This window comes from Maylandia zebra, linkage group LG5, assembly GCF_041146795.1.
Source record: "Maylandia zebra isolate NMK-2024a linkage group LG5, Mzebra_GT3a, whole genome shotgun sequence".
NCBI classification, from domain to species: domain Eukaryota; kingdom Metazoa; phylum Chordata; class Actinopteri; order Cichliformes; family Cichlidae; genus Maylandia; species Maylandia zebra.
This window is the reverse complement of record NC_135171.1, coordinates 28,025,422-28,053,307: the sequence shown is the minus strand read 5'-3', so window position 1 is coordinate 28,053,307 and position 27,886 is coordinate 28,025,422. Positions and strand designations below refer to the sequence as shown.

Below are 27,886 nucleotides of genomic sequence, written 5' to 3'. Positions count from 1 at the left end.
GACTGTCCTCTCCCCCTTCCTCTTCACCCTCTACACCACAGACTTCAGCCACTGCACAGAGACCTGCCATCTTCAGAAGTTTTCTGATGACTCTGCGGTGGTTGGATGCATCAGCAGGGATGATGAGACAGAGTACCGGGCTGTGGTCGACTCCTTTGTCACGTGGTGTGAGCAGAATCATCTGCAGCTCAACGTGGCAAAGACCAAGGAACTGATCGTGGACTTCAGGAAGACCAGGAAACACTTGACCCCTGTTTCAATCCAGGGGGTCAGTGTTGACATTGTGGAGGACTATAAATACCTTGGAGTACACATTGACAATAAACTGGACTGGGCTAAAAACACCACAGCACTTTACAGGAAGGGCCAGAGTCGTCTCTATTTTTTGAGGCGACTGAGGTCCTTCAACATCTGCCAGAAAATGCTGAGGATTTTCTATGAGTCTGTGGTGGCCAGTGCGATCCTCTATGCTGTTGCATGCTGGGGGAGCAGGCTGAGGGTCGCAGATGCCAACAGACTTAATAAACTGATCCGTTGTGGGGATGGAGCTGGACTCCCTCAAGGTGGTGTCGGAGAGGCGGATGCTGTCCAAGATAAAGACAATGTTGGATAACACCTCCCACCCACTCCATGACATGTTGGTCAGTCACAGGAGCACGTTCAGTGAGAGACTGAGATTACCGAAAAGCACCACTGAACGACACAGGAAATCATTCCTGCCTGTGGCCATCTCCCTGTACAACGCATCCACTTAACACACTGTTTGCTGCTACAGCTACACATGTTTCTTTTCCAAATATTTATTTATAAGTGACTTATGTATGTATGTATGTATATATATGTATATATTGTACTATTCTTAGGCTACGTTCACACTGCAGGCAAAAGCGCATCAAATCGGATTTTTTTGACCCTATGCGACCCATATCCGATCATGGTATGACAGTGTGAACGGCACAAATCCGATATTTTCAAATCCGATCTGGGTCACTTTCGTATGTGGTCCTGAATCCGATACATATCCGATGTTTCAGAAAGCGACTGCTGTGTGAACGGTCAAGTCGCATTAAATCCGTCTTTTACGTCACTGACACAAGACAGACGCCAATTATCAGCACCGGAGAAGCGCCCGATAAGACATCGCGAACGCTTCCTGGCCACCCGGTGAAACTGCTGGGAAGACAACGTTGGAGAAACGTGAACATTTTATTTGTACTGCATAATCTGCAGATTCTGACAGAAATCTGCAACTATCCTTTGAAGCACCGCTCCTCTCTAAAACAGCAATAAGGATAATTATTAGGTTATCTACATTATTATGTAAATAACAAAATAACTTAAAGCAAAAATTGGGAAACGTGAAGTCCGAAGTCTTTATATTAAGGGCCATCAGTCAAACAATATTGTTTGCTCTGTGTCTAAACAGAGCGCGTTGTGTGACATCTTCTTTTGCACATGCGGGCCGCTTTGAGCGTTCACACTAGAGCTCGTTTGCTGTCGCATTTTATTTGTAGTGTGAACGAGCAGACAAAAAATTCGGATTTGATCAAAAAATCGGAATTGAGCATTAAGACCTGCAGTGTGAACGTAGCCTTAGTTAGCGTATTGTCTGTCTTGTCTTAATGTTGGTTTAAAATGGAGCACTGTAACAAAAAATAATTTCCCCCAGGGATCAATAAAGTATTCTGATTCTGATTCTGATATGAGGACAGGATGAAATTAATTTCGAGACTGCCTCTGGACCATTAGAAACAACCCTTGAGCCAATAGACACCCCACCCGAACTGTGGCTCGGCAATACGGAGGGTGCTAGTTTTCCGAAGCCGTATTTAAAGGAGAGTGCCTGCGATTGTGCAGAGGGGCCTGCGAAGGAGGCCGGGAACGAGGAACGCGTTCCCCATCACACTCCCGAGCAAAATGTCCAGGTTGCTGACAACGACGGCATATAATGGAGTCGCCCCGTCCTGAGCGAGGCATTCGATGGGGGCCCTGCAATCGAGCAATGCTCTGAGTGAGCTGATTAAGTTGCTCCTGCTGGCGCTTTAACAATTCCTTCATCTCGCTCATCTCAGACAAATGGGTAGACTGAGCTATTCCTGAGGGACCGCTATGGACCCCATACTGAATGCCATAAACAGAAGGGACAGAACTGCTTCTATGCCTAACGCCACTAGGCAACCCTTCACGTTCCCACCTAATAGCTTCCCCTCTAATCTCCAGCAATGTCAGTGTTGGCTGCCTCCTTACTAGCTGCTTTAACTCCCGCCGCAAGGTACTATCTAAGACCTGTTCAACAAATTGATCTCTTAATAAAACGTCAGCATTGGGCATGCCATTGGGGGCACTCGATTTAACTTTTTCCATAAGACCCAAGAGAGCGAGGGAAAACTCTTGCAGTGTCTCACTTTCCTGCTGTTTTCTAGAGAAGAAAGCTTCCTGCAATGCTACATAGGATTCTGAACAGCCATAAAGTTCTTGCAATATAGTAATTATCTTAGCAGGATCAGTCCTCTCTGCACTAGAGCGATATTTAATCTCCTCACGTGCTTCTCCTTATAGGTGGTCAAACAGGAAAAATGCTTTATCAGCCAAAGACAAATGACGTGCTCTAGCACAACCTTCTAATTCCTCCAACCATTCATTCAACCCTATACCTGATTTTCCTCTAAACATAGGGCAATTTCTGTCACGGGGCACAAAAACTAGTCTCTCTGCTACAGAGACACCAGCCGTTGGGGGGTTCACAGATGATGCAGTTGAAGTAGAAGGTGTAGCACTAGTACCTGACCCAACAGCCCTCTCCTGACGCAGCCTCTCGTTGTCTGCTTTCAGCTGCGCGATCAAGTCCCTGAGTTCCTGTAACTCTTCCTCCATCTCTGTAACACAGCTGTGAAATCCCACACCAAAGTAGCTGCTGCTTTGCCTTTATTCTGTACAAAATAATATAAAAAAAACAATTTACGTTACACCAAACAAAAAAAGAAGAACACACGTCTCTGTTTTAAAGAGTATATCCTGTCGACAACGCCAAGTTTGTGGCGAGACGAGGTTGGGATATAAAGTAAATACTCTTCAGTTTTAAAGAACGACAACGCCACCCTGGGAATTTCACCCAGAGAATACTGGAAATGACACTAAATCACCAAAAAGGCACTTAGGTTCGCTATACTCAATCCAGAGACGAGGTTCAATAATAAACAAATTGACAATTTATTGGTAATTATTTAAAACACCGAATAAAAACAATCATAAATATTCAAATACAAATATGCTTAAAAAGGTATTCAGAGCTGAGGCTTACCAGTGGAGGGGCAGGGATGCCACACACAACTAAAGAAAGAAAACACACCAAAACACAAGTGCAACACACTATCACACACTCACACTAATAAACTAGACAAGGCAGGTGTGTACACTCAAGGGATCCCACCACCAAGGCACCCTAGTCTCCTCCACGTCGGCACTCCGCATCTGAATAAAAGAAACAAAGAAAATGTTAATATATTACAACAAACTAATGTGTAGCACCGGGGGACAACCCAACTGCAGGACCACACTGGTGATCCACAGCTAGAAAAAGGGCCTCCCACCAGTGGTGTAACAGAGAATCCAAACTACAAATCAAAAAGCAATAAAACAACATACAATCTGAATAAAACTCTAAAATCTGGAGCAAACGGAATCGCCGTACTGCTCCAACTTGCCGTCCACACGACGATAAGTTAACAGTCAATCAATATGCACGCCAGCTGACTCCGATAACCGGCATGCATATGGCCGTTGTCCACGCCGACGTCCACTGTAAAAGCTGACAACAGCAGGGAAGGAATTCTCACAACGGGAACAGACGGTAAAAGCACAGCAAGGCAAAACAGCAGCACTTCAGTTCGCGTAGCTTGGCGCAAAACTAAGGTCCACACTTCCTGCGAAACATAATAAATAATTACTATAAAAGAACAATAGAAGGCAGAGAGCGTAACAAAAGTTGATTACGTACCAAGTAAGCCGGGTCACAGAACGTAAGCAGAATAGCTCAGAGGAGGCTTCTATAGCTACGACCAGCCGCGATGGAGACTTTAGAGGAGTAACCCACAAACGATCTCTACCACACCGAGGAAGTCAGGTGACCAAAAAGGAGATCACAGGCAAGCGATGCAGAGACACTCAAATGGCCACTATTTATACCAGCGCCCCCTAATGGGCCAGGCTGAAAGTGGGTTGGACCGAAGGATAACATTCATCCTGCCACATTAGCAATTTAGCAAAGTTGATGGTGGTGGTGTGTGTCTGTGTGAGTGTAAGACGGAGAGAGAGAGCGCGACAGATTTTCTGTTATAACCTTCATTTTATGGAGGCACAGTGTGAGCACTCAGGTCGCATCAGAGCATCGGGCGGTATAGTGTGAGACCTGCATCGTGACCTACCAACTGCGAGTCAATCGTGCAGTTTGAGCAGGAGCTGAATAACGTGACTGAAAAAAATTGCACAGTGTCTGCCCAGCTTTAGGTTTACTGTCGTCCGAGACTTGCACCGCAGTGTCTGCGTTTGTTTCCCTGTTGGCCATGCTTCTTGTTGTGGTCATTTGTTGTCTTCCGGTATTTTCTCCGTAAGCGACCTTTCCTCGACCAATGAGATGAGTGGTAATCTGAATTGTCATACTCGTAAGTGTGCTGTCAGCTCATTGGTCACAAAGCAGGAGAGGGGCTGGGAATTATGTTTTCAAACAAAGCGTTAATTCCATTAAAAGTTATAGACTACTTTTGATTCTCACTGTATTATGGGACAAAGTGCGTCCCTTATTAGCTCAATACGGGACGTGTACTTTTGTTTCGAAATACGGGACGATTCCGTATTTTAAGGGACGGTTGGCAACCCTAGTTCTGACTGAGAGATTTCTGAAAAAAATCAAACGTACAGCTCTGCTATCACTTCCAACATAAATGAAGACAGGAAACTAAACAGTCAGATAAAGTTTGATTTATCTGACTGCTTTGTTTCGCTTAATGTGCCTTATAATCCCGTGCACCTTATGGTCCGAAAAATACATACTGCACACTGCAGTTTAATGTTGCAAAGCACCTCTTTTTAACTTCAGTGGATATTATACATGGTTATGCTCAGGATATGTCAGCCCATTTCTACTGGAAATGCCTTTTGGTTAAACTTTCAGCAAGGAATTTGCATTTGCACTGTTACAGTTTTATAAAGCTTTAATGTACATAGAAACCAGCTTCTTGTTTAAGTGAAAATAAATGGAAGGTTGTCTTTTTGCGCTAGTAATGTTGTGGAGTTGTATTTTGTCTCGCATCAATTATATCGTCAGTTATATCGTTATCGCAAATTTTCAAATATATATCGTGATAAATATTTTTGGCCATATCGCCCTGCTCTAACGGGTAGGACGTTTTGTCAGAGTAGGGTATGATGGTTTCTCAGAACACCAGCTCGTGTCACCGGTGCATAAGGTACACGGGATTATAAGGCACATTAAGCAAAACAATGCAGTCAGATAAGTCAAACTTTATTCAACTCATTCTTCTTGCTTCCCCCAGCACAGAGTGCTTGCTAGCGCTGTGCTTACGTGATGAAACAATTGAGGAAAAAACGCCGCGTATATATTGTTTATCATGACTCTGGTTTTACGTGGCCTATCAACACAATTTAAAAACTGTCTTTAAGTGGTCATGTGATTGGCTTACCAAGAATACTTTATTCTTCCTCAGTCAAACAGCAGCACTCATGTGATTGTTTTGCCCCCTTAGCTCCAGGTGTTGTGCTAGACAGTGATCGTGATTATCGTCTGCGGGAGCGCGCAGCTGCTTAAAGCTGTAGCGTCCAGATTACTTACGTAGTCAGCTACTTCCGTGCAACTGCTTACCGCATTTGTTGAAATGCGGTAAGCATTTGTTTGTTGAAAAATAGTAACGGACCGCGTTTCCTTGTTAGTAACTGTAACGGCGTTGTAACAATAGGAATAGTAATTAGTTAGATTACTCGTTACTGAAAAAAAGTAACACCGTTAGTATCGCCGTTGCTTGTAACGCTGTTATTCCCGTCACTGATAATAACGACAGCCCACTTGCATGTTCTACAAAAAAACTGTGCTTTGGTGGGTATCTGACCGACAAACACCAAACCAGTTCTACATCACTGAAGTTGCACCATTTTTACAAACCAATTCTGGTTCATCTGTTTCACTCAACAATTCACTTTCCCCCCCCTTCTCATTTTCCATTGCCACCATGCTTTTTCAGCCATGTGCGTATGAAAGCAAAGGCACTGCGCATGCGCGTTTGACCCATATTTTATCGCGATATTTTATTTTCTTATCGTTGCGTAACATTGTACCAGTATTACCGTGAATGGTATAATATGGCCCAGCTCTAGTACCAAGTCTTATTATTATATATATTTGTCTTATTATTTTAAAACCTGAGGATAGTCAGATTAACAGTAACAGTATTTCGTCTCTATCTGCCATTCGGCAATTCATCTCAGGTAAACAATAACGTGGCGCACAGCGTGACGTGAAAAAAGGCACATACCTTTGACATTGTGTGACGAACTCTGTATTCCTCGTCCACATATAAAGGCAAAAAAAGGGTTTTAAAAAATCTCTGTTTTCAGTGATTCGAAACGCCTTTTACGTGTGGACGAAACAGCTACGTTTTCAAAAATACCGTGTAGGTGTGGACGTAGCATAAAAGAGTTAGTAGTTTATTTTAATACTACCTGTAATTTATTGCAGATTACTTGTATTTGCTTAATTGTTTACTAACTGTTTGAGGTGTGAAATAAACCGCAATGGAGCAAAATATGGGTGTGTGTGTGTAACCGGTGTGATTCTGCGTTGTGTCTGATAAAAAAGGTAAAAGAAAGAAAGACCTCCAAGTAAATAATTTGCCCACTCCAGCTCCTCTCCCACAGGGGAATTGTAGAAAAAGGGGCTGGCATTTATTTTTTACATTAAACATAAAATATGCATTTACACGTAACATATTTGACATAAGATAAAACAAAAACAACAACATGAAATCCGACATACCTGATAAAAAAGGTAAAAGAAAGAAAGACCTCCAAGTAAATAATTTGCCCACTCCAGCTCCTAGACCAAATACAAACAGTGGGGAAGAGGGTTAGCTCAACCCATCACAGCTCCCAAGCTAGCAAGGAGTATATATTCATTTATGGCGCCTAAAACACATTTATGATACACACATACTACACACTTATAACATCTTACAAAAAACAGGCTCAATAATGACAATAACTGAACTAACATCGCAATCATAAACATCAGGGTGGCTAAATATGAATTATGTGTGTTTTAAGGTGTTGGAAGAAATGACACCCACCTCTCCCACAGGGGAATTGTAGAAAAAGGGGAGAGGCAAAAGGGGTACACTGTATTTATAGTATTGCACCAAAGAAGAAGAAGAAAAGAATGAGGAGGGGCTCTAACTGATAATGAACACAACTACAGGCTTGGAGGTCCTGAAAGTCAGGTATAAAAGGAGCAGTTTGGGGGTTTAGAACACATTTTGTGTAATTATAACAATGTGATTTATGACCCTGTTACATGTGGTTGGAGGATGTGTTAGTGCGTGCACGTGGGGGGGGGGGGCATTTTTCATGTAAAACAAAGGGGGGCCCAGCAAAAAAAGTTTGGGAACCACTGGTCTAGTAAATGACTTCATTGTGTATGCCAAATTTTTGGTCATGAGTTATTTAAAAATGAATTTGTTCTGTCACACACAGAGAAATTACTTGATCAACAGCTTATAATAATAATAATAATGGATTGGATTTATATAGCGCTTTTCAAGGAACCCAAAGCGCTTTACAATTCCATTATTCATTCACTCTCACATTCACACACTGGTGGAGGCAAGCTACAGTTGTAGCCACAGCTGCCCTGGGGCAGACTGACAGAAGCGAGGCTGCCATATTGCGCCATTGGCCCCTCTGGCCAACACCAGTAGGCGGTAGGGTAAAGTGTCTTGCCCAAGGTTTGTTGATATCCTTGAGTTTGAGGATTGGGCAATCCTTCCCTTAAAAAGATTCTGAACAAAGTATTAAAAATTATTTTTAAAAAGTTTGTGGTTTTTTTTTTTAAGTCTAGTTCCTCAGTATTTACATAGTAATTGTAGCTTGTTGCTATGTAGAAAGACTAGTGGGAACAAAACGGGAAGGTGGAACATGCAGGAAGTTGACGCTTGAATGAGAAAACTGAAAGCAAACAAGCTGAAGTGCAGCCTGCTCGGAATCAGGGAGACAGCAGAGAGATAAACACATCGAGTTAACTGCAGGGTTTGTTTTATAGATGAAGATGAAGCTACTTTTTGTTCTCAGTCTGATGGTTTTCATGCCAACGATGGTTGAACCAGCTCCTACTGAAGAGCGACCCACGTGGCCAAGAACAACAGGTAAACGTACAAAAGAATCTTAAAGGCATTTCTAGTAATTGCAAATACATGACAAAAAAGTGTGAAATTACTCAACATATTTTAGGCTACGTTCACACTGCAGGCGAAAGCGCATCAAATCCGATTTTTTTTTTACCCTATGCGACCCATATCCGATCATGGTATGACAGTGTGAACGGGACAAATCCGATATTTTCAAATCCGATCTGGGTCACTTTCGTATGTGGTACTGAATCCAATACATATCCGATGTTTTAGTAAGCGACTACTTATTATGCATCTCAGGTCATCCCCCTGCTGCAATGGTGTAACCCGAATTTGAAAGCTAAGTGGAAATCCATAGAATTCAATACAACCCCAAAATTTCAACTACAAGCTTCAATTGCGGATAAAAAATTGGCAGACCGTTTAGAAGATAAAGGACCATGGATAAGCCACACTTTAAAAATATGGAATAAAGTGACTAAAATATGTGATAGTGAACGAATACTAAAAGTATTTAGATGGTGTGCTTATGACACAGATTTTAAACCAAATGAAAGTGATAATAGATTTCAGTCCTGGATAGAGAGTGGACTAACAACATTCCATTCCTTCACACATAAAGGGACACTACAGAGTTTCCAGTCTTTACAAATAAGAAATGGCTTAAGACAAGTAGATTTCTTCAGGTTTCTTCAAATGAGGGATTACTTTAACAAACACTACAATATCCCAAACCCAAATATGGTTGAGTTAGAAATTTTTAAGATAGTTAAATTAGCATATGATAGTTCTCTGAGAAAGGCAATCTCCAAACTATATGATGTGCTCCTTCAAGCAAGGAAGGATACTACTCAAAATGTTAAGATTAAATGGGAATTGGAATCGGGGATGGGTATAACAAACGAGAACTGGGAGAGGATTTGTAATTTTCATTGGTACTCAACAAGTTCTTTATCTTGGAGAGACCACTGTTGGAAGAACATTATTAGATTTTTCAAAACCCCTCATCAAACTAAATATAAAAATGGGACAGCAGAATGCTGGAGAAGATGTGGATCAGAAGAGGCACATCATTATCATATCTTTTGGGACTGCCCTAACTTAAAAAATTACTGGCTGGGAATTCATACAACTTTGTGTGAGGTTTTTAAGATAAAATTTGACATCAATTTTGTAAATTTGTACTTGGGCTCGGTTGCTGGCTCGGTCCGGGGAGGGGACACAAAACTCTTACAAGCGCTATTAGCGGCCAGCAAAAAATCAATAACCAGAAAGTGGTTAAATCCAACTCCGCCAACACTTGAGGATTGGTTTAATGTGGTTTTCGAAATATTTAAAATGGAAAAATTGACATTCTTTTTTAAAATTCGAAAAGACAAATTCTACAAAATATGGAATAAATGGATTAGCTTTGTGTCCCCCATCCACCATGAATTTAGGTAAGACCAGCCCTGAATTGGTGTATCTCCCATGTATCGTACAATGTCAGGTTGACCATCAACTTCATAATATGTACCTAATGTAGTCTTTGTAAATAAGTTAAACATGCTGCATTATGTAACACACTGTCAAGCAAACGAGTTAATTTTATTTTTTTTTGCTATCAGAATGTAAAACAAAAGGACTAAGAAAAAGATTTTTTTTCTTTTTTTGACTAAATAATGTCAATGCACTTTATTGTAACAAATCCCTTTTTTTTCTTCAATAAAAATATAATTTTAAAAAAAAAAAGCGACTGCTGTTTGAACGGTCATGTCGAGACAGACGCCAATTATCAGCGCCGGAGAAGCACCCGAGAAGACATCGCGAACACTTCCTGGCCATCCAGTGTAGATGTCAGTGAAACTGTTGGGAAGACAATGCTGGAGAAACGTGAACATTTTATTTGTACTGTATAATCTGCAGATTGTGACAGAAATCTGCAGCTATCCTTTGAAGCACCGCTCCTCTAAAACAGCAATAAGGATAATTATTAGTTTATCTACATTATTATGTAAATAACAAAATAACTTAAAGCAAAAATTGGGAAACGTAAAGTCCGAAGTCTTTATATTAAGGGCCATCAGTCAAACAATACTGTTTACTCTGGGTCTAAACTGAGCGCGTTGTGTGTGACGTCTTCTTTTGCGCATGCGGGCCGCTTTAAGCGTTCACACTAGAGCGTGTTTGCTGTCGTATTTTATTTGCAGTGTGAACAAGCAGGCAAAAAAATCGGATTTGATCAAAAAATCAGAATTGAGCATCAAGACCTGCAGTGTGAACGTATCCTTAGATGCTTTGATTACTGCTTTGCGCACTCTTGGCATTCTCTCGATTAGCCTGATGAGGTCGTCACCTGAAATGGTTTTCCAACAGTTTATAAGGAGTTCCCAGAAATGCTGAACACTTGTTGGCCCTTTTGCCTTCACTTTGCGATCCATCTCATCCCAAACCATCTCATTTGGGTTTATGGTAAGGTGACTGTGGAGGCCAGGCCATCTGGCACAGCACTCCATCACTCACCTTCTTGGTCAGATGGCCCTTAGACAGCCTGCAGGTGTGTTTGGGGTAATTATCCTGTTGATAAATAAATGATGGCCTAACTAAAACTGGTGGGATGGCATGTCACTGCAGGATGCTGTGGTAGCCATCCTGCAGCCATCCCATTTAGAAATTTAATTGCATTCTACAGACGCAAAGAGTTATAAAAAGAACAAAGAACTAATTTGATTCCAATGTGAGGATGAAACATTACAGATATTCTTCTGTCACCAGAAAGGAAATAAAGGAGCTGGATTTTAGTGTTTTTAAAGGTGTAAACTTTTGCAGAGGATTGGGGTGTGTGCTGTTTAGTTTTTACTAAACCTGCTTTTGGGAGCAAAACCCCGGAAGTCAACATAAAAACACATATAATGAAGGAAGAAGGAAGGAAGGAAAACGTTATAACGGCTTTTTTGTTGTCTTTTTGTCTGCAGGAAGTTCTGAAATAAATCTAGACGGGAGGATGTTCACTTTGTCTCGTAATTATGGAGGAGTAATCTTCTATCACCCCAATTATCATTTCCAAACTCCCTACCCAACCAGAAGCTACAAAGTCGGAGCTCCAAACACCACCAAACATCCAAACACCACCACCACCATCACCACCACCAAACATCCAAAGACCACCACCACCAAAGCTACAACCACACAGAGTCCAACCAGAAGTGAGTATGTACATTCAAAGAGGTGGTGTGGACGCAGTCAGCGGTTTATTCTACTGGCATTAGATTTACTGGTTGTACAGAGAAGGATTAAACAGCTACTTTGATCTGAAGCAGGACTGGAAAAGTCCTCTTTTTTGCCCGTTTAACTACACGGTTAATCCCAGAGATATTTGAATATATGAAAAAGAAGTGTCTGTGAAGGTTCTCAGTCATCCAGGTCATTGTAGTCTAAGGAGCTTTGAAAGAAAAGCGTCTGGACTTCTTTAAGGTGCTTGAAGACGTTTCACCTCTCATCCGAGAAGCTTCTTCAGGGTCCTTTTGTCCCTCTTGGGGTGACACTCCCACAGGGCTTAAATCTGGGACTCTCCACCATTTGACCCTAGAACTAAAGAAGCTTCTCAGATGAGAGGGGAAACATCCAGACGCTTTTCTTTCCAAGCTCCTTAGACCATGAAAAAAAAGTTTCAAGAATTCATCTCAGGTTTTCGGCATGATAAAAAATTGCTGCTTGGGGCTTGAATTGCGAGAAATAAATTTGAAAAATTACATGAAATATTTCTGTTAGCTCGGCGAGCTAATTATAACATGAAAAATTTTGTTAATTGACAGAATATTTTTAATGCAAACCCACTGTAATCTTTCCATGTTCTGTGCAATATTTTTGGCTCATGTGCAATTATTTTGGTCCCAGTCTGTTTCAATGTTTCCTACACATACACCATGTATATAGTTCCACTCACATATGTATACATATACACTGTTTTTTATTTTATTTTTATTCTATTTATTTAATTATTTATTTATTTTCCGCCTTCGTTGTATATTGGTTTCTCTTCTTTTTACTTTAGCACCTTTGTGGTTCAGCTACCCAATTTCGCTGTGCAAGAAACTGCACAATGACAATAAAAAGCTCTAAGTCTCTAAGTCTAAGTCTCTAATAATATAGTTAAAATATAATATTTTCATATAATATTTTCATTCATATTTTCATAATAGATGGTGAAAAAACAGGAACTTTCTGTTAATAGTTTTTCTTTTGCTTATTTATGTTGGTGAAGTGTAAATGGCCATAGAGGAGGTCTTTATCAGTAGGAAAAGCTGTAAAACTCATGGAAACACAGTGAAAAGCATGAAATTTACGTCCTCCTCTACACTGTACAGACTGCCAGATTGTAGTCTTTTGCAGGCCAATTCCAGCACCCGGGCCTTATGCTTGACACCCCTTGGTTTAGTCTGTTTGAAGCCAGACAACAAAATTGGCAAAAGTGCTGACTCTGTAAGTGTATAATCTTATAGACTGTAATTCCATTAAACTAATAAAATAAAAATAAAAAACACAAACAAACAGTAGTGTAGCATTACCTTATTATCCAGAAGTCCAGCCTGTGCAGCTGAATGACTGTGTGCACTGCAGATCAATGAAATTGATCCGCTGAAATTGGTACAGTTTATATTCACATTGATCCTGAGCAGGTAAAATATCTTGCAAACCAACTAAAGGAAAGAAAACATTCGTCAAAGCCCGATGCAATCATTTTAAGGAAATGTGTTGTCCAACCTGTTTTTGTTACATCTCTTGCAGGTGTGTCAGTGTGTCTGCGTTACATGACTGACGCTGTGCAGCCAACCTTCCCACTCTTCACTCTCAGTCCAGACACATCCTCTCTGAGTCTGCAGCGTAGCTTTGACACGTTCATGCTGTCCTATTATGATTCCTTCAGTGTGGACCTGCAGCCCATTGTGCACTTATGGCCAGACATTAAGCAGGACATCTGGACCAGTGTCTGCCTCACTGTGGACACCAGTAAGAGTGTGGTCCAGATGTTCAGTGGCGGGTATATGAGCCCCAGGAAGGTGATGCCTTATCAGGTGAGAATGTCGACAAAGTTAGAATCAGCATGTTAAAAACTGTGTGGATGCACAGACAGAAAGACAAATTCACTAAACAGAGCAAAGTAGTGTGCGAGTCCAGGTGTGCAGGAAGCATTCTGGTCAGATTAATGAACCACCTCAGGTATTTATTTATTTGAGTATTTTTAATTGAAATGTCTCTCCAATGAGCGGAACCCAGACACCTTTCAGAGGAAGTTCATTTTCCTCACTTGTATCCATGATTTTCTCACAGCTCGTGGTCACAGGGAAAAATAGATCCACTGGTAAACTTAGAGCTTTACCTTAATATTCAGCCATCTCTTAGTCACATTACAGTCTGTCTCTCAAGAAACAAGACCCTGAGATAGCTGGACTCCACCAGCTGGAACAGTAACTCCTTTCCACCCTTTTTGTGCCTGAGACTTCAACAGAAGACATAATAATGACAACATAGAATCTATTTTTGTTTTGTTTTGTTTATATCTAAGTGAAGAAAACACTCAAATGACTCCTTCATTGTAATCCAGATTTCTGAAAGGCTTTAAAAAGTAGACAATATTATTCTCAAAATCACTTAATCATCTTTAATTTTGATCTTCTCTTTTTTCTGTGTGTTCAGTATGTGTGGTCAGGCGAGCCTGTGATTAGTTTCCCAGGTTTTGATGGTCAGCTGACAGACGTCCAGGTGTGGGACTATCCTCTGCGATATAAAGACATCTTCTACTACATGAGCAGAAGTTATTACGGGTAAGATCTCTATGCTGAACTCACACACCGACCGTTTAATCATAACCACAGTATAAATGACAAGATATAAAGATATAAATAAAGTAAAAAATTCATTTAAAACAGGCCTTGTCTTAAATTTGCTTTTTAATGTTTAAGCTTTGTTTTAAAAGCTTGTTAAAAGCGTGTGTTTTGTTGTGGTTTTAGGTCTTACAGCGGCTCTGTCATCTCCTGGTCCTACATCAGATACGATAACAGAGGAAGGGCAGTCTTGGAGGACAACTTTGACATGCGAGCAAAAGTTGAGCAAGAGAGTAGACGGAAGGAAAAGAAGATGAGATTCTTCAGTGTGGAGGAAAACAAGCTGCTGCTTTAATGACAGAAGATGAAACTGTCCTGTGAAGCTGAGATGTCTCTTTTCCCAGTGGCTAAAAACTGGAGGGTGGTCCCCTTCTTCCCCTTCTTCTTTTGTATTAATGTATATATCAGAGTTCACTTCATGCAGCTGTACAGTGTAATCCATTATCTTTTATCTTTTGTTTCATCAGCCTTTTTTGTTTTTGTTTGTTTTTTCGATCATAATCACTTGAAATCTGAAATGTCGGTGGAAGTTTTCACAGAGGTGAAGGCTGAGGTTAATTTTCCCTTTGACTTCTAAAGGACAGTCTTTTTGAAGCTACGGGAGTTGCCATATGAAAAATTTAAATTTAATGCACTGGCAAAAGTCCCGACTGTGAATATTTAATCTCTTATTTTACTTGGAAGTTTTACTTTTAAAATATGAAACACCATAAGAAAAAACAACAATGCAGCTCAAATTTATAAAGGAATTCTGCTGTAGTCAGAGAAACCTGTCAGCAAGACTTACTGGGCTTACCCTGTAAAGGAAATGAAGAAATAATTTACTTTATGACTTAAATATCTATCTATCTATGAATTTTTAAAAAATGCTGTTTTCACTGTGTAAGAAAATGAAAATTATATTGTAAATTGTGAAAAAATTATTATCAAAAATGATTTACACATTACTTAAAATTACTTGCAGTACTTAATTTGCTTGCAGTATAACTATTTCTTTGCTTCCAGTAAAGTTGACTGTCACTCCCTTACTCTAGTGTGCCTAGCTTTAATTATTTCTGGAGCTCTGCATGAAAGTTTGGGCGACAAGTTTAAGGAAGTGAAAGATGAAATTTACAGACACAGCAAGCTGTTAATATGAGATAAAGTTCAACACTGGTTTGAGTAGAGGAAGTAAAAGCTCACATACAGATTTAATAAAAGCTAAAGTAACTTAAGAATTTCCATATAGTATTGGTTCTTGTGTCAGTTTTACCTCTTGTTAAATGATGTGGAAAAGCTGTTGTGGTGAGCAGAGCTACTCAATCTTTTAGTGTTACTTTAGTCTAAATAGACTGGAATCAGCCTTTATGGACTGTATTCATACCGCACAGCAGTCATGACCTCTGAGTTGAACTTGCAGACAGGTTGAGGTGTGTTTGCTGATAGTCCAGGAACCAAACAAAGTCCAAAATGCCCAAAACACAGGAATAATATCAGAGTCCAAACACCAGAAATCACAAGGGATACAAATACAGGACGCACAGAGCGAGGAAACAAAGAGCTGCAACAACAACACGACCCCAACCCAAAGGACAAACCAGGACTGAGAAAATATATACAAGAGATACAAGAAAACACAATCAACATAAGAAAAAGAAGAAGTTTATTTGTGTAGCAGTTTTTAAAGCACACAGTTACAAAGTGAACAAAGTGATTTTGAATAAAATCACATTACAATAAGTGTACTTGTTATACTTCTTCTTTTATAAACATGTGTCTTGTTTCATTTATTTATTTAGTTTTTAATAAACAGTTTAGTTTTTTGTAACATGAACGCTAACATTTCAGATTCAGAATCACAACATCCTATTTAGTTGTTTGTGCACTTCTGCTTAATACCAGCTGATTGCTGGAGGTAACCTTGTGTGCCTTTGCTTTGTTGGTAGCAGTTGAGTGGAGGCATTGGTTCAACATCAGTGACCGCATAAAGGAGTTGGGCACTTTGATACCCGAGTCATCAGACCTGTAGGTCGTACTGGCGCTTTCATTTTCCACTGCTCACATAAATTTACACTGTTTGAATTTTAAATGCCAGGGGGCCACGCATTAGGCGTATAAATCATGATCTTGTCCTCTGCCTCTGTTGTCCTTCTTATCTTTACTGACATCGCAACAATGACAGAGAGATGCGCTGGAATAAAGGCACCATTCTCAAGGCTTCTGTAGACTACATCAGGAAACTGCAGAAGGATCAGCAGAGTGCCAAGGATGCTGAGATGAGGCAGAAGGAGTTGGAGCAAGCGAACCACTCCTTATTAATGTTACATGTCCGGGTCAGTTGAGTTTTATTTATGTAGAGCTGTTTCACAGGAATGGTCATCTCAAAGTGTGTTTTATTATAAGCTAAAGACATTAGTGAGAGGATCCTGACAATCAAATGAGGCTGTATGAGCAAACACTTGGTGGCAGGGAGGAAGAAAGAACTTCATTTTGACAGCAAGAGATCTCTAACAGAACTATTTAGGTCGTTGGTTTGTTACGTTGATTTGGTGGGTTTGCAGTGATATCATGATATGACTTGATCATCAAGGGTTTGCCAACTGTGGATTTTACAGCCATTAAAAAGAATATCTACTGTGGACATATATGATCTCTTGATTTTCATCAGCTGAAGGCTTTTCAGGGAGCTTTTAGAACAGCCTTATAATAAGTAATTCCAATCAATAGTGCATCCTAGAAGCTTCAGTATGTCTCTGATTTACTTGGCAGAGGAAAGAGGGCATTCTTAGTTTGCTTGTTAAAGAAAATGTTCCTGGTCAAGAATAATCGATTCTTATAGCTGTCAAGGTAATGCCATCCAGACTCTCTCTCTATATATATTAATATTAGTGGTACTATTATACTGCCATAGTGCCTAATTTTTCTATTAATAAGCAAATCTTAACAAGAAATCATAAAGCAATGTTATTGTATCAGCCTATCAGTGACTAAATGGTGCGTCAACCAACGACTGAATACGTATATATCTCAAATGAAAGAACAAAAACTCAAAGTTTAACACTATTGCTTGATGGGAAAACACAGACTGCTGGAACATGTTAGCATTAGCAGGGATCGTGTTAAAGAATGCAAAGCAAGAGAAAGAAGCTGAGGTATGCCAAGTTACTCATGACCTGGACTGCAAATCAGGTGCAAAAGGTTTGATGGACTGATGACTCCAAATTTAGTCATAATCATCATCATCATATGCAGAGGAGGTCAGGAGAGCGCTACAGCAGTGAGTGTCTATAGCTGTCTATAAAACACGGTGGAGGCAGCAAGTTTGCTAGTCTGCAGCATTCAGATCCACCCCAAAGACTGTTCAGTGCTCAGAGAAACTGCACTATATCCAAGAGCTGCATCTGAGCCTCTACAGGCCTCAGACAGCATGTTAAATGTTAACATTCATGACAGTATAATTAGAAAAAGACCAAAGAAGTATGGCTTGTTTGGAGGGGCTGCCAGGAGAACGCTTCTTCTCTTAAAAGAACACAACAACTCGGCTGCAAATTTGCCCTTGAAGAAGACTTCTGCAGCAACGTCTTTTTAACAGATGAGACCAAAGCGACGGTTTGGCCATCATGCACAGCAGTACCTTCAGCAAAAATCAAACACAGCATAAACACCTCAATCCAGCTGTCAAGCATGCTGATTTGAGGGTGGTGATTTGAGCTTGTTCTCCAGCCACAAGAGATAGGCACCTTGCAGTCAACAAACTCCTCTGTATGCCAAAGTTTTCTAGAGTCAAATGTCAGGCCATCTGTCCGACAGCTAAAGTGTCTCCTAAATCAGGTCATGCAACAGGATAATGACCCCGGGTACAGCAGCAAATCTACAGCATGGAAGCCCAGACCTCAACCTGACAGAAATGCTGTGTATAAAGGTAGGCTTGCAAATGTCAATGAATTGAAGCAGCTGAAGTTATTGCTGCTAACTGCTGGTTCTGTAAACTACTCAATCGTAGAATTCAGTTCAGTTCAGTTCAGTTCATTTTTATTTCAAACATTTCAAACATGTGCCTTCACAATCATTACAAAATATCATTCCATTATTTGTTTGAAAAGGAGTAGGCTGAAGTATTTACTTATTTGTCCCTACCCCCTCATGTTTTACCTCTCATTCATTTAATTTTTTTTGTCTTAAATTAAACAAACAACATATGAAACATATGAAGTAAAACAAAACATAACATACATAAATCAAAACAAGAAATTAGCAAGCCCCACCACAGTATAGTTTCTTTCATATGAAAAATACAGAATGTGTATATTTGCAGATACACAAGTTATGGAAAAACAACAAACCAAAACAAAACAAAAAAAACAAAAAAGAACCGCAACACCATTTCCAGCAACATTACCGTCCTGGGTTAACCCCGTTTTCTTCATTCTTATACTTATTTAAAATTAGGTTTTTATATTTTACTTTAAACTGTTTTATGTTTTGACTGTCTTTTATTTCTTCTGTTAGACTGATTGCGATGTTGAACTAAAACAAATGTCTGTATCCTAAATTGTGGATATCCTATTGTGGTGCTCTAAACTGTAACACTAAATGTGATTCAGAATGTTTTCTTTTGTATATATTATTTTACATCCAGTGGTTAATATATACCAAAGAGTATATATTTTCATTATGGTCAACAAAATTTGGGACTAAAATCTGGATTTAGATACATGAAAGCTTCTTGTTCATTTTGTGCCACGTACTGTCACATACGCTAAGTCTAATTACACAATGATTGCCTGAGCCTATTCTTGTTAAATGATGAAAAACCCAAAGGCACGTTTCAGCAGTGGATCTGTGTGAAATCAGCAACATGCAAAACGAAATCAAAATGTGGGCTATTGAGTCGAAAAACAAAAATCGCAATTCAATCATCTGAGCAGCTTTACTCATGAAATGATAACAGTTAGCTGAATTTACAGTGGCTTGCAAAAGTATTCGCCCCCCTTGAACTTTTCCACATTTTGTCACATTACAGCCACAAACATGAATCAATTTTATTGAAATTCCACGTGAAAGACCAGCACAAAGTGGTGTACACGTGAGAAGTGGAACGAAAATCATACATGATTCCAAATATTTTTTACAAATAAATAACTGCAAAGTGGGGTGTGCGTAATTATTCAGCCCCCTTTGGTCTGAGTGAAGTCAGTTGCCCATAGACATTGCCTGATGAGTGCTAATGACTAAATAAAGTGCACCTGTGTGTAATCTAATGTCAGTACAAATACAGCAGCTCTGTGACTTGTGTATGGTCACAGAACATCCACAACTGACTCCTGGAAGAAGTATGGAGCGAACTCCAGGATAAAAAAAAAAAAAAAAAAACTTACTATAGCTCCACAAAATTTGGGTTCGGGAGAAAATTCAGGGGGAAGTAGAATGGGAGGGAGAGCCTTCAGTTTTCAGGCCCCTCTTCTGTGGAACCAGCTTCCAGTCAGGAGACAGACACTGTCTCTACTTTTAAGATTAGGCTTAAAACTTTCCTTTTTGCTAAAGCATATAGTCAGGGCTGGTTAAGGTGACCCTGAATCCTGTACATTGCTGGAGAGTATTTCCTTTTTGGTCACCTTTCTCACTCAACATGTGTTAATAGACTTCTCTGCTGAATCACACTTGTTATTAATCTCTGGATCTCGTCCACAGCATGTCTTTCATCCTGTCTTCCTTCTCTCTCCCCATCAGAGGGAGCATTCAAAGAGCTGTGCGACGGACGCCTGATGTCGGAGTTTTGTCACTTCCACAAGTTGTAAAATGTTTTGCAGATCCATTGCAGACCCCCTGCACTAGCCTGTCCCGCCGCCTGCTCACCTGCCTGTTCTTTTGGAGATTTACAGTATGTTTACCCCCTTGGCTTGCGGCGCAATTTCCTAACTCTGTTTTGTCCCTCATCCTCAGGTCACTCCAGTGCGCCACCCATCCTCCTGCATGCATCGGCTCTGTTTCATTCCCTCTCGGTCCTCGCATGTTTACCCGATCGCTGTAAATAGCCCCGTCCTTTGTAAGTATCCCCTATAAGATAGATAAGATAACCTTTATTAGTCCCACACGTGGGAAATTTGTTTTGTCACAGCAGGAAGTGGACAGTGCAAAAGTTATGAGGCAAAAATTAGAATACAATAAGAATAAATACAGTACACAGCTGTACAGAATAGAATAAAATAAAAGACTATATACAGTAGAATAAAATAAAATAAATATACAATAAGATAAAAATAGAATACAAATACAAATACTATATACAACTGAGTAAAAATACAACGATGACAGAAAGGATTATTGCACTTAGTATTATTTTTCTGTTTTTTGTTTTTTTTTAAGATAAGTGTCACTGTAAATAAAACAGCATTTACTGCAACCGCCGAGCCTGTGTGTGTTTCTGCTACTGAGTCCAGCCGTTATAGTCAGTCACCTAACATAAAGTAGGGAAACTGTCACGGTTCTGCTGTGTGGCAGGCAGGTTTAGGACTCAAATGCAGGACTCAGACCACAAGAGTTAAACTGAGAGAGGCAGCTTTTATTGCCGCTGAACATCCAAACACGATGAGAAAGAACATATAACCAAAAACTGGAAACTAGAAACTAAGGCCTGAGGGAAAAAAAGAAACAACAGGAAACTAGGAAGCTACTAAACTTGGAACACACTCTGAAATAACTGGGGACACGAGGAGCACGGAGAAATACACACAGCACAAAGGAGTGGTAGAAGTACGATGACGAGCACTGGAGGACACACACTGTAAATACACAGGAACAAGAGGGAATGAGGAATTGACCTCACGAGACAGGGGAAGCGAAACTAGAAATGCTGACATGAAGCAGACTTTCAAAGCTAAACAGGAAACAGCCAACAGACACAGACCTGACACTGAGCCAAAAGGGACACATGAACCAAACCTAAAAACTAGAAATCACAGAACAAAGAACTAGAGCACTAGAAATACAGAGAAAGAAACCTGGACACTAATTGTGATAACAATGAGGAAAATCAAACATCAAATCAGAACACAAGAAGTCATTTACAGCGAAGAAATCCTTAACAAAATAACACAGGGTCACCGACCCAGGACCGTGACAGAAACACAGAGCAGGCGGACACACAATCATGAGGGACGAGGCAAAACTGAACCAAGACAAACTGAAAAAATAAAAATAAATGTAAAGCATAAAAGATCAGGAAGTAACTGAAGACAGGGAAGTACAGAAATACAGACGTGACTCAGAAATCACAGGAGTGCAGGAAAAACAAACTCAGGGGCATAAATATGATTACAAATTCTCAAAGGAAACTGAGAATAAAATCATGAAGAGAAATAAAATAGAACTTGAGCTGAAGTGACACTCTGTGCTACTTTAAAAAGTATTGTCACTTTTTCTTATTTCCACTGTTTTGATTCCCTCTCTAGTCCCTGTTTGATTCTTAGTTGTGGATTAAGCATGAATGTGTGCTGCACTTAGGTTTTCAACAAATCTGACACCTCCAGAATCAAGCAAGGCCATTTCACAAAACACCGAACTGCTCCTTTAAAGCACAATATAGCACCTTAACAGATATCATTCATTACTCTCTCCCCACCACCTCTGTATTGTTATTTTCCATAATAAACACACAAAAACAACCACAACACATAAAAAATGAATAATTAGCTTCAGATTTTAATTTTTTGTCCAAATCTGTGTCTCAAATTTTTACTTAATCTTATTTCTGGTGCATTCACAGCCACATGCAGAGACATCTGAAGTGCACCTTGGCTAATCAGTGTAAATTCACACTGGTGATAAAGCTGAGTGTGGAAGGGTGGAAAAGAAGCACTTTTTGACACTTTACCTTCATTTTTTATCAATCAAGGTTGCTGTTTGGATAAGATGTGGCAGTTTTCAGCTACGTGCACAACACAAAGTCATGCACAGCCTGAGGGAGCATGGACGTGTCCAAAGTGAGAGAGTGTAAGATTTGTTTCCCATCTTGCTTCATAAACAAAACCACACACTGAAATCAAATCAAACATTTAATTTCAAAACACAATTAATCACTGTCAAGTCTTTTATGACTGGATTATTTTCTACTAATTACCCTACTCCGTCCCTACGCCGTCATCATTAAAACAACTGTTGTCTTTTTTCCTCCTCCACGCTGAAAAATCTCAGCTTCTCTTCCTTCACGCCACGGTCTTGCTCAGCTTCCCCGATTGGCTGTTTTGCCTGCATGTCATAGGAGTCCTCCATGACTGCCCTTCCTCTGTTAGAATAGCTGATGTAGGACCAGGAGATGACAGAGCCGTTGTAAGACCTAAAAACACAAGGCCGATTATAAATAAAAATAATTTTGTTTAAAAATAGATTATGGATGTTAGATATAGGGACAGCTTTTGGTGGCAGTGTAATGCAAACTCATCAGCACACAATTATAATTGCAAAGGACACATTTGGGCAAAATATGGTGGTCCTAAAGAAACAATTCACTCAAAAAACAGTAAAAGATAAATTGTCTGATTCTTATACAGCACATTTCTACTCTGAGCACTAAAAGTAGCACTTTCTCTACATAAGTGCTTTCTATTCAACATTCATACACATTCACTGGATGTATCAGAGAGTATAGTGGAGTTAGTGTCTTGCCCAAAGATATTTGGCACACAGACTGGAGCAGCCAGGGATCAAACTACCTTCCCTTCGATGACCTCCTCTACCTCCTGAGCTGCAGCCACTGAACCAGGTACCAACCAGGCACCACGCTCACATAGATGACTTCAGGTCTGCACTGTTATTTAACTTGATTCCAAAAGAGGGCGCTCCATGCCCAGATAAACTTTTTCGGTGCTTCGGTTGAACATTTCTACTTTGTGCTACATATTTTAACATGAGATGTCATGCAGAGAGATGACAGAAAGATAACTATTGTTCTCATTAACAAATGAAGCAGAATTCTCACACCCATTGTGTAACATTATGATGAGTTTATTTCTTCATGTATTAGACAATTTTTTTTTAACTATTGGGAATAAAACACACTTAAAATCAGTCTTAATGCAGTGATGATGGTCTGTGCTGCAGTGAGGTTTAAGTTAGCTGTACATGTAAAACTGGAACACACACACATAAACACACACACACAGAGGATCTTACCCATAGTAGCCTTTAGTGATGTAGTAGAAAACTTCTTTATAGTTCAGAGGATAATCCCACACGTGGACGTCTGTCAGCTGACCATCAAAACCCGGGAAGTCAATGACAGGCTCACCTGCCCACACATACTGAACACACACACACAAACGCACACACAGTGAAGGTTTTATTGGCTAACAGGGGTGTTTGCTTGTGTGTTTTTTTTAGGAGGAAATGCTAACTGCTGTAGACCTGAAATATGATTGATCTGTATATTTTGTTACCCATATTTCCGTAGTTTGCATTCTGAGTGAAAAAAAAAGGCTTTTAAGCTTTTAGAAAGGTTACTCACTGTGTCATCATTTATTAGATGTTATGGATGCAGTAACTTTTCCATTTGCCTCAAGTCTGAAAGATGTTAATAAATAAAAGTGTTTCCTTTTCTATGCTACGTATTTAAACTAAACATGTGGGTGTATGTGGGTGTCTACACACTAATTCTAATAATTCTCACCTGAGTGGGCAGCACCTTCCTGACGCTCATGTACACACCATTGAACAGCTGGACCACACCTTTACTGGTGTCCACAGTGAGGCAGACACTGGTCCAGATGTCCTGTTTAATGTCCGGCCATGAATACACAATGGGTTCCAGGCCCACGCTGTTGTGATCCTGATATGATAGCGTGAATACGTCAGCGCTACCCTGCAGCTTTAGAGTGGATTTCTTTGGACTGACAGTGAAGAGCGGGAAGGTTTGATACATATAGTCAGTCATGTAACGCAGACACACAGACACACCTGTGAAAAGGTGAGTAAAAATGTAGACGTTACTTAACATGATTATTGACTTTACATGCAGTTTAAACAGGTTAAATTGGTTCCTGGAAATGGTCAGGAACAGTGTGTAACAGGCTTTGAGGTATGTTCCCCTTTCTGCAGTTAATAATCTCTATATCTGGGTGCTTAACCCACCACTGTTTCCATTATTTATGTAACAGATTAGCCTTTATGCTCCACCTTACTGATGTCTTCTTTATCTCTTGTCATCGTAGGTTTGCCTTTTAGTGCCATTTGTGTTGCTATGTCTTTTTCTGGACTTCCTTATCAGCTTCAATAAATCTAAATAATAAAGGAACTGACACCTGCACACCTATTTCCATCACCATGGTAACTTGTGCCGCAGACCTAGCTTCTGCTTAAACATTTTATGTTCATGAGATCAACAGGTATGAACTCGTCACCTACTGACCAGTTTCTGGAAAATACGTCACCTTTCCCTCAGACCTATTAAAAAGAGCCTGTAGAGTTTTTGTCTTTTTTGGATGAGTATCATGAAGAAATAGTGACTCTTAGAAGCATCTTTATTGCTTGCCTTTCCCCAGCTGTCCACATACAACTCTTAAATATTTTTATAATTCTTTAAGCTTTAATACAGTGGTATGACCCTAAAATGAGGCACCTATACCTTGTAGAACTTGCTTTTAGTTTGTATTTCAGTCTGTTTAACATCTCTGAGTTTTTCCAACATTATAATTTGAGCATCTTTATGAAATATGGGCCTCTGCAGTCTTCATATGCTGCCAACACCGCCTCTTTCATAGTTAGAATGGTTAACCCTAGATTTACCTTGCGTCCACTTTTGTGTGACCTCTTAGCATGGGGATGTAAAACATAAGGCCTGGGGTCAGATTTGGCCCAGTAAAGAGAGTTAATTGCAAGTAATAAAGGTTTTTAAAAACTATTAAATGACAGGGGTTTTTTTTCACAATCTGCCTTAGAAATTTCAATTTGGGATTTTTTTAAAAACATTTTGTTTGTGTTGTTGTTGTTGTTTTACAATTCGAAGACAGTCTGGGCAATCAGCTACCAAAATGTTTTATGCAATTTTACTCATTTGAGTTTTGTTTTTTTTGTTTGTTTTTTTACAATTTGAGCCCAAAGAGTTCTGTTAAGATTTCTTAAATTTACCACAACAGAATTTTTGTATATTGTAGAAAAACTACAGGTAAGATTACACTTATTTAAAAATTATGGTAAGATACCTCAGAGATAAATGTGTAGAAAAGATTGAATTCAATAAAATCAAATTGAATTGAAGTGGTGCGGCCTTCTTAAGATCAAAGTTGGTTATATGTGCATTGTAATATGAGTTTGTCATCCCTGGCTTAGTAGGACTCCTGATGTTGCAGTAAGGGAAAGCCAGATTTAAAAAGCTATGTCCAAATTGTTTTGTGTGTATGTAGGTTTTTAAAATTTTTTCATGGATTTCTGAACTACCGAACTTCCTAGCTGGAATCCTGGGAACTCCCAGGATTGGGGATGATATTTTCCAGAGAACTGATTTGTCATCAGGGAGGTCATTCTGTTTATGTTGATCTCTTCTTTCCACAGTCTGCTCTGGGGCAGGTTATCTTCACAGCTTTAGCTCGTCGATAAGAAGTTAACTGTTTTTGTAACCCTGAAAACCTGCTTAGTAAAAAAGGCATCTGCTACCTTTTTAATACACACAAAATTATGTCATGGTATTACATCAGGTTTTGATACAGAAATGAACTGTAACAAAGATTGTGTTGCTCTTGGTTTTCTTTTGTTTAAAAACCTTTCTATAAGAGACCAGACCAACGAAGAAACATAAAAGTCAGTGTTTGAATAATGAGTACAAAAAATTGAATGCCCTGCTCACCTGTAGTTGGACTCTGGTTGGGGCTCTGGTTGTAGCTGCGGTGGTCATGGGAGCTCTGTCTTTGTGTCTTCTGGTTTGGTAGGGAGTGGGGAAATGATAACTGGGGGGATAGAAGGTTACTCCTCCATTATTAGAAGACAGAGTGAACATCTTCCCATTTAGATTTAGTCCAGCACGTCCTGAAGAAAGAAACAGAAAGCCTGAACTAATATAAAAATGATCCTTTCACTCTTTGTGTGTCTGTCAGTTTCCTGTTGTGTGTGTGTGTGTGTGTGTGTGTGTGTGTGTGTGTGTGTGTGTGTGTGTGTGTGTGTGTGTGTGTGTGTGTGTGTGTGTGTACACCTGTTGTTGTTAGCCATGCATCTGGTTGTCCAGGTGGGGCTGGTCCAACACCAATGTCCTCCATCGCTGGTAGAATAATCATCAGAATGGCAACAAGAAGCAGTTTCATCTTCTTCATCCCTGACACTGTAGTGAAGCGTCTGAGCATCTGTGCTGTGTGGATGTGTTTTTCTCTCTGCTCCCTCTCTGAATCTGAGCAGGCTTCACTTCAGCTCATTTAGTTATGTTCCTGTTTGAGATGATATCAGCAGCTTTGAGTCCAACACTCTACTATTGTTGCCACTTCTGACAACAAAAAATGGAGTCAAGCAAGCGTTCCTATTTCCTTCTGTCTTCGCTGTACCGTCAGGTGATTGAGTTCAATTTAAAGATTCCTTGACTGCACATTTGCCTTTATGTTTGCTTTTGTGAACAGACACAACATTGTATCTGCCATGGCCATAAAAAGGAATAAATATAGCATTCACATTACAAAATATCAGGTAACAAACAAAACACTTCTTGCCTTCAGAATCTGTTGTGCAGCTTTCACAGTATGTTTTGAACCTTTGTACTGTGAAGAGTCTCCAATCAGTTTTGCTGTATCTGGCTCAAAGCAAAACTCTTTGCTCTCTCATTTGTTCTCCCACATTGAAAAAGTGCTCTATTGGATTGAGATATGGTGACTGTGGACTGACAACAGTTAAAATCTACTTCCAACTATGTTTCCTCCTATTGTGGCTCTGTAGTAAAATCTCTCTATAACTTCTTCTTTTGAAACAAACTGGACACAAAAAACAAAATGCCACAGCTGCTGCACAAGAAGTTTGATAGATAAGAAGACGCACTTCTGCTTATGGTGATTTTTTAATGTACCTGTTTGATGCATCAATTCAGGTATAAATGACTTTATAGCCTAAATGTAAATACAGATACTGGAGTGTGTTAAACTGTTTTAACTGTTTCCTACCCCACACTTTGAGAGAGCAGCACCAGCCATTACTTACAAATGGTCATGCAAAATCAAACTTAATACAAATACCTGAATCCCAAGCATCTATTAGGATAGTCTTAAATATAACACTAAATGTGATTGAGAACATTTTTGCTTTTGGTTGCATAATTCTACATAGTTGTTTTACATAGTTTTACGTGTTGCCCAGAGGAAACCCACACAGGCACGGGGAGAACATGCAAACTTCACACAGAAAGGCCTGGAGACAAGATGCGTTCACAGCGCCTAACAGCTGATGTGATTAAACTTACTTTTAAGCAATGTTCCCTCTAAGCTGCGCGCGTGCCCAATTGCGCACTGCTGGCACGGTCTCTGCGCACACAAAATCTGCGTTGCGCACACACACAAAAAAAAATCTAACCTGAATTGAAATTAAAATAAAAACTTTAACAGTTCTGTTTTGCAGTGTTAGTCAGTAAGTGACTGTCTGCTCCCGTATGGGATTAGAACGATGCCACCT

General features: G+C 39.8%; 2 protein-coding genes across 2 annotated transcripts; one reads left to right on the top strand and one right to left on the bottom strand.

Moving 5' to 3' along the window:
* Positions 1-8,224: 8,224 nt before the first annotated feature.
* LOC101471264 (jeltraxin) lies at positions 8,225-15,303 on the top strand. The gene is made up of 5 exons (XM_004548801.3): positions 8,225-8,426; positions 11,366-11,596; positions 13,179-13,465; positions 14,088-14,215; positions 14,402-15,303. Exons 1-5 carry the CDS (start codon positions 8,324-8,326, stop codon positions 14,568-14,570), a joined length of 918 nt encoding a protein of 305 aa, XP_004548858.2. The 5' UTR covers positions 8,225-8,323; the 3' UTR covers positions 14,571-15,303.
* Positions 15,304-19,431: 4,128 nt separating this feature from the next.
* On the bottom strand, positions 19,432-26,338 carry LOC143418757 (uncharacterized). The gene is made up of 5 exons (XM_076884467.1): positions 26,091-26,338; positions 23,919-24,205; positions 23,426-23,553; positions 22,128-22,589; positions 19,432-20,311 (listed from the first exon to the last, which is right to left on the bottom strand). The coding sequence occupies exons 2-4, from the start codon at positions 24,180-24,182 to the stop codon at positions 22,400-22,402; spliced, it is 582 nt and encodes a 193-aa protein (XP_076740582.1). The 5' UTR covers positions 24,183-24,205; positions 26,091-26,338; the 3' UTR covers positions 19,432-20,311; positions 22,128-22,399.
* Between the last annotated feature and the right edge of the window lie 1,548 nt (positions 26,339-27,886).

What these genes read in the sequence shown, in the direction of transcription:
- LOC101471264 (XM_004548801.3), top strand. Translation starts at nt 8,324, where the DNA reads ATGAAGATGAAGCTACTTTTTGTTCTCAGTCTGATGGTTTTCATGCCA. An exon ending in CACACAGAGTCCAACCAGAA is followed by an intron (nt 11,597 to 13,178) that starts GTGAGTATGTAC and finishes CATCTCTTGCAG; the next exon opens with GTGTGTCAGTGTGTCTGCGT. An exon ending in ATGAGCAGAAGTTATTACGG is followed by an intron (nt 14,216 to 14,401) that starts GTAAGATCTCTA and finishes TTGTGGTTTTAG; the next exon opens with GTCTTACAGCGGCTCTGTCA.
- LOC143418757 (XM_076884467.1), bottom strand. Translation starts at nt 24,182, where the DNA reads ATGACTGACTATATGTATCAAACCTTCCCGCTCTTCACTGTCAGTCCA. An exon ending in GGAAGGTGCTGCCCACTCAG is followed by an intron (nt 23,554 to 23,918) that starts GTGAGAATTATT and finishes GTGTGTGTTCAG; the next exon opens with TATGTGTGGGCAGGTGAGCC. An exon ending in ATCACTAAAGGCTACTATGG is followed by an intron (nt 22,590 to 23,425) that starts GTAAGATCCTCT and finishes TTGTGTTTTTAG; the next exon opens with GTCTTACAACGGCTCTGTCA.